The sequence below is a fragment of the Neopelma chrysocephalum genome, unplaced genomic scaffold, assembly GCF_003984885.1.
Source record: "Neopelma chrysocephalum unplaced genomic scaffold, ASM398488v2 Primary Assembly neopelma1_24, whole genome shotgun sequence".
NCBI lineage: Eukaryota > Metazoa > Chordata > Aves > Passeriformes > Pipridae > Neopelma > Neopelma chrysocephalum.
Genome location: NW_020897693.1, coordinates 4,751,999 through 4,764,775, shown reverse-complemented (window position 1 = coordinate 4,764,775; position 12,777 = coordinate 4,751,999). Strand labels below are relative to the sequence as shown.

The 12,777-nt window shown below is 40.8% G+C and overlaps 1 protein-coding gene across 1 annotated transcript in view; it reads left to right on the top strand.

Moving 5' to 3' along the window:
- Positions 1-12,777, top strand: part of RRAS2 (RAS related 2) — a 48,922-nt gene that overhangs the window by 32,979 nt on the left and 3,166 nt on the right. The window contains exons 2-4 of the mRNA XM_027700852.1: positions 3,616-3,703; positions 4,444-4,546; positions 5,957-6,065. Of these exons, the coding sequence (XP_027556653.1) occupies positions 3,616-3,703; positions 4,444-4,546; positions 5,957-6,065 (300 nt within the window). The remainder of the gene's footprint in view (positions 1-3,615; positions 3,704-4,443; positions 4,547-5,956; positions 6,066-12,777) is intronic.

Sequence of the window (12,777 nt, the reverse complement as noted above, 5' to 3'; positions counted from 1 at the left end):
TCTAGTTTGTCTAGACTTGGCGTCAGTTTAAAACCAGTAGGTTGTCAGTGGTTTGTGTCTGCTGGAATTGTGCTCCCGTTAGTCTTTTAAGCGGTTCTGCCACAAACTCCTTGACCTCTTCAAAGCTACTTATGCTGGTGTTGGGCTTGTTGGGTGTGCAGGCACCTTGCCACTGTTGCAGGGTGTCAATCAGGAGTAAATGTATGGCCTCATGGGATGTTTCAGGATATGCTCTGCCATTTCTTAATTCTTTAAACACTGCTTGAACAGCAGCAGTACGGTCCATTCTGCTCAAATTGATAAATACTGTGTCTGCTACATCTAATTTTTGTAAATCAACCCTGACTGCACAAACCCTGCAGGCTGTGGTTGTCATGTGTCCTGTGGCACATGGTCCCAATGCAACTCTTTCAAAACCAGCAGCTGTTTCAGGCACATGAGTCTTGTCCAGTGCCTGGAGGTAAACCACAACACTAAGTGCGATGCAAACCTCTCCTGTAGTGGCTGTGACAGCAGATTTGGCAGTGCAGCTCCATAGCAGGGAAGAAAATGCTTGTAAGAGCAGTTGTTAAATGGGGGAGCTCTGACATCTGCTCATTCTGAATTTGAGATGTGGCTGATGCTGGATCAGGGCAACTCAATCTTGTTTCCTTTTTTGAGGGAGGAACCACGTTCCACGTCTCTCTACCTAATCTGGCATTCTTGCTTTGTGTGTAGTGGTTTGGTTTTTTTTAATTAAAAAAAAAACCAACAAACTAAAAGGGGTGGAGGGAATCATAGAAATACCCTGGAGATTACAGAATATGCTGTAGTTCTTGGCCCTTGGACAGATAATGAGGAAAATAAAAAGAATTCCTCTGAGATTATTATGGTTTTCCTTTTCTGAACTCTCTTAGTGAAAAACATTGCCCTTGTTGGATATAAACTTGCTGCTTTAGGTGTTCTACTAATACCGGTTCGTGAGAGTAAAAAAAATTGATTCCAAATTCTCTCTTTTATTTAAAACCTGGCATACTTTACCGTTTTATAGATGCAAAGGTTCAGACAGTAACTTTGAATTCTGCGTGATGGAGAAATGAAAGCTGAAGCTGAAGGGGTACAGGGAGTAACTTCAGAGTACATGCTTTGTCTTACAAATCAGAACCCTGAATTTCCAGATATACTGAGTGACACCACGTTTTAGTCACCTAATGCTTTTTTATAAGTATCACTTTCTGTTTCCTTGATCAAACATAGGACTTAAATTCCCTTCCTTGTGATCGTCCCTTCTAAAGTCAGATTCTGTAAATAATTTTATTTATACAACTGTATGTTCACATAAGTTTCTCATCCATCTTTCGAAGATTGTTAAAGGCCACAGAACTGAGACCTAATTTATAGTTTGCATAAATTCATTCCTCAGAAAGTCTGTTCTCAAGCTCCTTGGTAGCACGTTTTAGCCAAGGATACAGGCAAAAGAATAGAACAGTTTTGAAGGCTGAGGTTTTTTTCCTCTTTCAGTCTTCACAGAAGCAAGGTAAAGGGATGACTTGTAGTTGGAAGAGCATCTTCTGGTGGCTTATTCTGTGATGAGATGTTCTGCTGTCTACAGATAGGCACTTCTGGCAATCCTGAAGTTTGGGTGCTGTGTTTAGGATCCCATGCTTGTTGGCTTGTTTGAATTTTTTTTGGCGGGGTAGAGGGTTGTTTGGGTTTTTTCTTTGTTTGTTTGGTTGGTTGGTTTTGTGTGGGTGGGGTTGTGGGAGATTGCTTAGTCTGGGTGCAAAGCAACTGAGACTGCTGTGTAGGTGTATCCTGAGAGGACAGTTTACTGGTGTCTACTTAAAATGCAAAGGAGCTGTTCAGTGTCTCTGCTGTGGGGGTCAGCAGTTTTTCAGTGTGGTGCCAGATCTAAATGAATAGATGAACAGCAACCTGTACATACTCTTCCTGTGGCCAAGTGCATGAGGGTTGCGGTACGTGAGCATAGGTTATATATAGTATACACAGCTGGCCGAGTGTGCTACAACTGGTGATGTGTTTCTCCCAGTAAGGCAGCTGCAGCTCAGTTGATGAGTTGTGCTGGGGAACCCAGGTCCATGCTGTTAAACTAGAAACCTTAGTGTGGACACGTCCAAATGGTGGGGTCAGCTGGGTGCAGTCAGGACAGTGTACTGCAGTCAGCCCTCATGGGCAGCTCCAAACTGAAACTGGACAAGAACAAAGACAGCCACATTAATAAACCATCTGCAAAGAACAGAGTTAACTGTATTCTGCACTGACAGTGATGTGTCTGGAGAAGGTTGGTGGGCTGGTGCTGTGATTTCAGTTCTTCCTTATTTTTACCCCTTTTTGTTTTCCCTACCATGACGTCTGTTAACTTGACTTTGGTAAGTTTGGAGGAACAGAGGGGTGTCTTGTTGGTATCTTCGAATTTGTGCAATGGGAAAGACGCTTCAGTGAGAACTATGAATTTTGACATGAATAAGGAGTTGCATCCTGGGTTTGGTGCTATCTTCTTAATGCAAGAACAAAGCCCTCTTTTTTTCTTCCTACAAGCCATTATGTAGTTTCAAAACATTCCTAATTCCTTACTGGCTTATGGAACTGAATCATGTATGTAGGTAGTACTCCTTCAGTTCTGCACAGTCAGGGTAGTGCACATCCTTAGTGCCTGCTGGGAGCACAGAGGAGAAGGAATTTGATCAGGGTTCAGATTCCTTATGCCAATGTGCTTTAGTTTTAGGTGAAGATAACTATGACTGCACACAAGCTAAAAATTCATCCTTTGAAATCTAAACTTGTCTTCAGATGGCATTGTTACCCCAGTATTCAATACCAGGTCACTCAGTCTCTAGAGAGATGTACCAGAATGCGCTTTGCTCTGCAGTTTGGGTGATAAACAACAGGCTGGCAGTATCTGGTGGTGCCTTGTGCTCAAACAGTGGGTAACGTGGGCATTTTGTGGCTTATTCTGCTTTCAGGGGTTGTCTTTCTGGAGGCTTTGTGGACTTAAAGTTATTTGAAACCAGGAGATAAATCCTAGGAACAAGAATGATCCAATAAACTTTATTCAGCTAACAAACTAGGTATCACTTGTGCTGCGTGGAGCTCTTGCTAGAAATTGTTGTAAGACTGCTAGAGAGTTCTAGAAACAGCTGGGAAAATCCTGGCACTTCCTAGAAATTACTGGCTCTGGAAACAGGGGGAAGAAATCCTGGAAACTTTTGAGAATTCCAAAGAACTTCTAAACCCTACCAGAAGTTCAGAGAAACTTAGTTACGAGAGCCCTTAGAAACTTTCAGTTTCTAGGGGCTCTAAGGTTTCTTGTAACTAAGTTTCTAGGGATTCCTGCTGAGAAATTCTAGGAGCTACCGCTAATGTCTAGAAAATGCTAGAAATCCTGTGGGAATCCAGTAAACTCAGTGACTCTGCTAGTAATTTCTATGATTTACGAGCATTTACCAGGAATAGGAAAGCCATTACCAGCTATCTTTGGATAAAGTGTCAAATGGTTGTACGTGAATAAACACGCAAATCTTCCCTAAGCTGTCAAGCGTAGAGTTTTAGCATCTTCCTTGGTAAGTGTCCTTTTATGTGCTTGTCTAACACACAAACTTGTTTTCTTTTCTGCAGTCCTACTTTGTTACGGATTATGACCCAACGATTGAAGACTCCTACACCAAGCAATGTGTGATAGACGAGAGAGCTGCGCGCTTGGACAGTAAGTAGCCCAGCTAAAGTTCAGTCTAACAACCTGGAGCTGTCGGTGCCTGTGTTTATATCTGCAGGCATCAAATGAAATTACAAATTACAACTCAACAACTGCTCAGCATGTGTTTTGTTTTTTTTTTTTTTTTTATGTAAGTGCACGGCTGATAAGAGCTGCCTCGCTTTGTTTTATTGATGAGACACCCAGGGTTTGAAGTGCTTCTGCCCTATGTGTAAGGATTGCTCTTTGAATTTGATATTGTTTGAAGCTGTAGTGCCCGCAAAACTGGGAGAGTTTATATAACTCCTGGTAGTTACCTGGGTGACGTGGTGGAGTGAAAAAACACATCTCTGGGCCGTTGTGTGCTGTCTCTCTCAAGTGCAATATGAGCACTTTGCTTTAAAAATTTCAGTTCTCCCTTGTCAGTGATTTCTTTAAGGACAAACCAACAACGCTCCCAAACCTCATCTGCTGTATCTCTAAGCATTTTTCAGATGTTTCAGCTGGTCATGAATTAGCAGAAGTCCTCAAATTTTTTGTTGTTCGGTGTGTTTGGTAGGTCTTGAATTGTTCAATCAGTGCAAAAACTTGTTGGGAATATTAGCAAAAAATCCAGAGTATCTTTGAAAAGTGGTTTCTGTTTAGCTATGATGTACAGGAGGGGCTCTAAATAATGGCTTATTAGGAGTTATTTTTTTTTCTCAGTTGATAAGAACATGAAATGTAGTAATCCATATTTTTCTTGTGTTCAGTTTTGGATACAGCAGGACAAGAAGAATTTGGAGCAATGCGTGAACAATACATGAGGACAGGGGAAGGTTTTCTGCTTGTTTTCTCAGTCACAGATAGAGGAAGGTAAGCCTGATGTCAAGTTGTTAAGACAAACAAGTCGTAATTATTCTCAAATTATCCATAATTGAAATAATCTCAAACAGAAGCATTAAGTATGCATTCACTCTTAGGTTCTAGGTGTGACAATCTTTCAGCACTTATGACAACCAATTTTGAACCAATCACTTATTGAAAGTGTCTGTCTCTTTCTATAGAGGACCTGGAAACAAGCACCAAAAACATGACAGCTCTATTCAAGAACTTTATTACAGTCCAGAATATAAAGTTTTCTGGGATTGACTGGTATTTGTGGTATTCATCCCCTTGCCATGTGCAAAATTAAGTACCTGGCTCTGGGTTTCTGGATGGGTATATCCAGTTTAGGGTATGTCTCTGCACTTTTCTGCAGGCAGTGTTCACTCTGCTTGCTCCCATGAATTGACTGAATAGCTGCAGAGTGGAAATGAAACATATCTTCTTAGAAGTTCATGAGGAGCTGTGCTTAGTGGCACACCTTCGGTCTAATTCACCTTTGGATGAAGTGTCTGGCTACCTCATTTTTTTTTAATGCAACTTTCTTACTGATGATCATCTTGCTTTTAAATTTTAATTGGGAAATCTAAGTGTAAATGTCCTCAGATTACATGCCTGGCATTAAATATAGTGCCTAGGAAGGCTCCAAAGGGATGTGATTGTCTGCAAGCATCTGTGCCGAAGCTCCTTATGTAGCTATGTAGCTTTAGCTGTGTTCACTTGAAAGCAGTGATTTCTTTCTTTAGTCTCCAAAAATCCTTGTTAGGCCAAAATTAGCTTGTTTAATGTACTGTCCTGGAAGAAGCTTTCTGCTTTGCTGCCCTTTCCTTAAACACTTCTGGAGTGTTCATTACTGCTTGAACAGCATCAGTACCTGGTATAACTTAGTCGGTAACTGGAAAGCTTTCTGATCATTTAGCCCTGCCATTTTTCTGTTTTTGAAGAAATAAAACTTTCCATCTTTGATCCCCCAAAATTCCCAGAAGTAGCTATGGATGTTTCCAGCTGAAATATTGATCAGCAGGGTCTCTAGGCTGTAGTTTGAATATTCTAGCTAGAGTTGAACTCCAAAGTCAGTATTTGTAGAATGGACTGTGGTTACTTGATTCTCTGGCCTCTGGGTCTGGGGGCAGGGGCACAGTAAGCATTCTGCTCACCCTGCAGCCCCACCTAAGCCCAGTGCATAGCAGGCTTTTAATTTGAGGATTTTTTTAGTTTGAGTGTTGAATGGTTCTCTAACTGGTCATGCTGTGACAGCAGACTCTGGAGTGCCTGCAGCTGTCTGTGCTTGTGTGTCATGGCAGGGCAAGTCCAAATAGGTGACTCATCATTTCTGAACTTTTGCAGAACCTGAGAATCTGTGAATTAGTACACTGATGCTCTACTTTTATTCTTTTACAGTTTTGAAGAAATTTATAAGTTTCAGAGACAAATCCTTAGAGTGAAAGATCGTGATGAGTTTCCTATGATTCTAGTTGGTAATAAAGCAGATTTGGACCACCAAAGACAGGTAATTCATTTGCTATTACTACTCACCTTTTTCCAGAAACTTTACAGTTTTCCTCACAAAGCCAGAATGGGAACCAACAAATGAAAAAAGTCATATCATACAAACCAACTCCAATGCAAGAAATTACACTTGGGTTTTGTACTTGAAGAATCTCAAAAGCACGATGGCATTCCACATACAGCACATCTTCTCTCTGACTCAGTGGGGTTATGTTGAGACCAAATATATTCACAGAGTTGAGAGCTTTCTGTCATGACTTGATTACTCAGGCATGAACGTGTCTAATTCCTCCGTTCTGTTACTCACCACCGTGCTGTGCCAAGCAGAGTGCATTCCAGCACTAGCTCCAGCGATCCTTGGACTTCAGTGCCCTTGCTTTTACCTTTCTCTGCTGTTATGTATAAATTAGTAGCTGTTCACTGTTTTCTCTTTGGCCACTTGTCTTCTGTGTAACTGACTTAATGCTTTAAAAGTTGGAAGTACAGCAACACAGTTACTGTTGTACTTATGTGCCTTCAAATTAAAGTTTTGAAACTAGTAGATTTCATCCTCACCTCTAGTTGTAAGACAGATTAAAAGATTTAGTTTAGAATTATTTAAAGAAGGATCTTTAAATGTGTGTTCTCTATTTGCTATTGATTTTTAATGGATCAAACTAATTTGAGCTGAAATGAAAATAGTCTTACTATCGCAGCAGGAAAGGAACAGATGTCAAACTTCTATTTTCTTCAGCAGTTTATTTGAGAAGCTTAATGTTTCCTCCTGAGACAGTAAGATGACATCTAGAGCTTGTTAGCAAACACATGATTTTTTTTTTCTGAGAGTAAACTAAATATTACTAAAATTGCTGTAATTATTTTAAAAGTTACACAAGGAAAACATAATTTCAAACAATCAGATATTCTTAGAGTTGTATACCAGGACGTGGCTTAGTTTCTGCCCACAAGTGCTCACACAGATTCTTGTTCTTTGCTGAATAAAATCTTTTCTCTGTCAAAAAGCAGATACAAAATAGGCTTACATCAAATAATGCTAATGAGTTCAGTGAGTTAGTACATTTTTGAACGAATTTCTTGAATACTACGTCAAACATTTAGTACGAAAAAAATTCCTTTTGAGTATAGTTCCTTGACTGTCACAGCCTCTTTATCCCAAAACCAGTGTAGAAAGATCATGATAAACTTAAAACTTATGCTGAAAGAAACTGACTTGAAAAAAGTTTTCACAGAAGTAACTCACAAATTCATCAGAAGTAACTTCATGTACTCACACGTGCACTGAACTATCAGCCTGTCCCTGAGGCAGAAGTGAAACTTTCATTCTTCAGTTTCCATCATGCCTCCATCAAAATTCCCAGATTTAACCCAAGTCCTGAAACATATGTACTTTATCTCATGCACAAATGCTGGCATGGAGACCATGTAGGTGAAACTGAACTATCTGCTAATTGTAATGGCTGAAGAACAGTCATCCAGATGCTTTGGGAGGGAAATAACATCATTGCTGTCAGCCCCAGTTCTCAGAGGATGCCCACAAATGTAGTTGGTAATCCTGTAGATCCCTTTCTAGAAACAGTTACAAACTTTGTTCTCTGTCTTCCACCCTCCTAATGTTTTTAAACCACTTCTGTTTCTCCCTTGAAGGCAGAAAGGTGCCTGTCACCTGTTCTACTGTCCCTCTCTACCTGGTTCCTGCTGATTTTTCAGTTAACAGTGGGCTGGTACCCATTCAAGCTCTAAGCAGCTGTTTTCAAATTGCTTAACTTTGCAGTTGTACTGCTTATATCTGAACACAAAAGCATATGTCACCAAAATCTCCTTTTGCTTTTTATGGCTATAATAATTACCTTAATTGATTAGATGCTGATGAGCATAGCTTTTGGGGCTATCACTCACCATTTACATGCCAGTTGGCGGATTTGTCACTCCTGTCATAAGCTGGGGTTTATACAGATGTAGCTGAAAAAAACAGTTCTAGGTTTGCTGAAACAGCTCCTTATATGTTCTTAACTCTTCTCTGCCCCTTCCCCATCACTTGGTATGTTTCAGTTGGGCTGAAGTCAGTGTGAAGGAATGGTTTGGGGATGCTGAGCTGACATAATTGTTCTCTAAAGGGAGAGGCTCCCCTCCCTCTTGACTTCACATTCCCATTCCTTCCTTTGCTGGCCCTAGCTCTCACTTGAAGCGCTTTGAGTTGAATCATCTCTCTGGAAGGGGAGTAAAACAGATGAGCAGGAATGACTTCCTGGGACCTATGTGAGCTAAATCAGCTTGCAGAAAGAATTGAGTGCCAGTGCTGTAAGCATGGGAAGGGGTGGGACTGTGGCTTGCAGCAAAGCAGGGAGGAGCTGGGGTGGGGGCAAGAAAGTGAGACCTCGCCTTTTGGCAGCACCAAGCAGTTAGATGTTATCAGCTGTGTGTTAAATGCAGCCGGAGTCTCCATTTCATCTGTGGGCTTGTTTCTACTCCATCATGTGAACTCTCGACACAGGAATCCAGTCAGTGAGTGGGACCAACTCGCTGATCTGACTGAAAATTAGTCCTGCCACCGTGTCTCCCCAAGTAAGGCAAAAACTTCAGCCTGACAAGCAAGGTCATACTTCTCTGGCTACAGGTTTGCTGTGCAGGCAGCTGCGATGGGAGGTCTCGGAGCAAAGGCTTGCCTAGGAGTGCTGGGGTGACTGGGAAGTGTGGGATGTCCCCAGGCCTAACTTGTAGGCAAAACCAGGAGAAAGACTAGTCTTTTCCTTTTTTGCGTTTTCAGTCTGGTGGTCTTTGAGGCCTCACTTGGGTTACATCAGAAACCTGTTCAGCCAGGCTGGTGTTACACTGTGGTCCTTTTACTCATCTGGTTCTGCAAGATACTGTCTTTCTCTCTGAAGTTGTTTAATCCCAGATGTACATTTTTCAGCTTCAGAATTTAAGTAGCATTTTTAGAAATTCAGGAAATTGGGTATCAAAACTGCTTGTACTGAGCATCTGCCTGCTCTTTGTGGAAGACAGGAGGTAGACTAGTGAAAAACATGCTACCTCAGAGAGACTAAAACTAAGTTCAAGAAAGTAATTTAATGTGTTTGTATTGACAAATGATACTCAATAGAACCAACAAATCTTCCCAGAGCCCAGAAGAGTTAAATGTATACAATAGTTCCGGATGTCTCAAGGGTCTGACCACACCTTTATCCAAGTAACTGTGTGTTGAGGTTGAACAGAGTACTATCATTGTGACACCATAAATCTGGAAGCTAATGAGGCGTAACTAATCATCCTTGTGTGGTGGCAGCTGTTTCTCAGGAAATACATGAACTGGGTTGTACAGCAGAAGTGCACAAACAATCGTGTGATCTTGATGAATTGTTGGGACTTGCCAAAGATATAGTCTAAAATAGTGGTGGCTCTTATATACCCTAGGCAAACTCAGAAGTGTTTTTGGAAGAAGAGTCGTGAAAGAATAAATTTGAAATAGTGATCTAATATGGTAATAACTGCTTAGATAAATGGAGTTAAGCATCCTTCTTGTGATTTTTGTCTCTCAATATCCACAGGTTAGGGTGACAAAGAAAAATGAGTCATTAGAGGACACGCAAACAATTCTGTAGAATGTATGATAAGGAATGAAGCTGCTAGTGTTTCCAAATTCCCCAATCAGTCACAGATTGCTGACTATGAAACCAGAATTGAAGCACCATCTCTCATTGCTCACACTGTGTAGCAGTCTTTCTCTTAAATGGGTTAACTCTGTACAACTCGACACTGGATGTTTCTACAGTAAGATAATTCAGTAGAGCACCAGATGTTTTAATAATAACCACTACTGTTGGAGGAGTAGACTTGTCAGTGCAGGATATATGTGACTTTTTGTAGATAACTGCTAGCTTAAACTGGGTCAAGTCTGATCATTCCCCAGATGGCAGGGTTTCAAGGAAAATCCAAGTTGCAACAGGAAAGTGCTTGGGTTTCATTAAATGTTAGTTCTTGCTTTTGCATCATGACTGAACTAACATAGTGACCTAGTGCTGAGATCATCTCTGCCACTAGATTCTTTTAAAGGAAGGTTTTAAAGAGAAGTCCATGGGTCTTCAGTTTATGCGTAGAGAGATGACGAGCAAATGTGGTGATCCCAGGCAAGCAGCCTCATGCCTTGACCTTGACTGGCAGCAGCCTAAGTGCTGGCAAACAGGCAGTTTAATGTGTTGGGTTTGCAAACTCACTGCTTCACAAATAGCTTGGCCTGAGATGCCTTATTTCAGGGGGTGGACCAGTACAGGGACCTCGGTGGTGGCCTATTCAAAGTCATTAACATTTTGTTTTGGCCTTTCTCTTATCTATTGTTTTCTTATATGAAAGTGTAACAATACCTTCTCACCAGTGGTAGGACGTTAGGTCGTGGATGGCGACACCTCTGTGCTCGCAGATGGATCAGACCTTCAGGTCCTCCCATGGCTTGTGTGATTTGAGCTTTATAGATAATGAGCAGCTGGGCATCTGATTTAGTATCTGAACACAGCAAGGAGTCTGAGTGTGTGTCAGTGCTTCATAACCACAGTTTGCATGTGCCAGAGTGACTTTTGATAGGAGAACGTGGGCAAACCGGAATTAGTGGATAGTGGGCTACCCCTGCAGGAAAATATTATGGCAGCCCACTGTAAGCATGAACCAGCAGCACTTGTGGGTGGGCTGGGGAGGCAGAAAATCAGGGTGACAAATACACTCTTCAGGAGCAATGGAGCAGGAATGGGCAATGTTTCTGTGCCAAGAACACGGTAGGGTGAACGCAAGGTAGTAGAAATGGATTCCTTTCAGACTTCAGGAAACACTTAACTGCTACTTGCTGACAGGGGTATGATGTGTCCCTTAGTCTTTTGTAAGTGTCCAGACAAAAGACAGATGCAGTGTTAGGTTAGGCAGCCTTGTAGAGTTGCTTTAGGTGGAGGAAAGCATAGAAACTTCAGATATTAATTTCTGTATTTCTGACAGATATCAGATACAAGAGTGAAGAGAGATGGCCATATGTTCACAGGATTCTTGTGCAGATACTCAAATGGAAACTGTTTCAGAAAGAGGAATGATAACTTAGGGAAATGAAGAATAAGCTTTTCCATACTTGACTTGCTCACATCTTCTGTAATGGGTTTTAATTTGAGAAACTTTTACTAAATGACTGAACAGTGTGAGTGATACCTAAAAAACAAACAGTAAAATATCCTGTGGCAAAAAGGATAAGCATTGAGTGATTCTCATTCGTATTCAGCCTTAAGCTTGCTAAAACTGCAGAACCAAGACACACAGATGTACACACAATTACTACCATAAAATCTGTGGTTCTCTTTACTTCTGTCAAAATAACATACAGCCCTCTGAGGAAAAAGGATTTAGTTTTTATTTTGCTGGTGATGTTAAATAAGCTGTCCCATCACACTTACTGAAAAACATGTCATGTTACAGGGCTGTTGTACTTGAGAAGGGACAACAAAAAGATGAAAATTCTTGATTTTATTTTCAAGCATTTCTTTGTTTGTACTTACATTTCCCTCAGCTTTGAAGATGGAACTGGTATCTTCTGGCCTCTAATTTACAGCTTGGGCACTGCAAATGTTTCTGTAGTGTTTCCAAACCAAATATTTTTTTAAACTGACTTTGAGGTCACGAAAATTGACCACAAGCTACTTGACAATATACTTGTAAGATTGACAAAAAGGATTGTTTTTGAATTAAGCAGTTACAGATATTCTAGTAAATACAACAAGGACTTTAGTGTATCTATAATATTTTAAATGCAGAATGTTGTGGAAGTGTAGCTTGACTTTATTACAATGTTAGTTTGACTTGTACCTCTAATGTGCTTTAGATACAACAGTGAAGAAATTGGTAACCACATATGTTTAAAGACTCAGTTCAGTTTCTCCTCAGGACTATACATTCCTTGCCAATTATTTATTTTTATTAGACTTCAGCCTCTCACTTTCTGGAGCTACAATAAACTATGCAGGAATGAAGAAAAGTAAAAGGAGTTAGTTTTGCAAAAACAGTTATATCCATACTTAAACTTATTGTCTGAGTGAGGCAGAGATATATAGAAGGTTCTGGAAGCTCTGATGCAAACTTTGGGACATTCTGCAGTGTCAGTGATGTGCCAGAAAACAGCTATGAATGTTTGTCAAAGTGCAGCCTTCATAAGCTTTGGAATTGGCATATTTCGACATCTGGGGTTAGAATGGAGGGTTGAAGTGGAATTGTTCTAACTAGGGGAACACGAGTCTTATGATTCAGTTTTCAGACAGCAGTGGAGGATTGAAGAATTCCAGTTGTTCTCCTTATGTGTCCTGCAGTTTAAAAGGCAACTCCAGTGTAGTTGATCTTAGGGTTCAGTTGGTTTTGAGGGTTTGTTTTTTGGCTTCAGCAGATGATAATAACACTGGAATAAACATAGTTTCTGTTTGAGATAAGCAGATGTATCCTGAGTTACTCCAGCTAATGGCACAGGGTGCTGGGGGCTTCTTGTAGAGCTCCATGAAGGTTTAGAGAGAGCAGCCCTCAGTTCAGCAGGAAATGTATGAATATAGTACCAGTGGGGATGGAATCAAACATGTGGAGATGAAGCATGAAGACTCTCAAACTGTTGTGTAGCTGTTAGGAAATTATTTTGCAAGCTAAAATGTACTTCTAGGTCTTGCACTGTGGTGAATGCTGCCATTGCTTTTCTAGTCCCATCT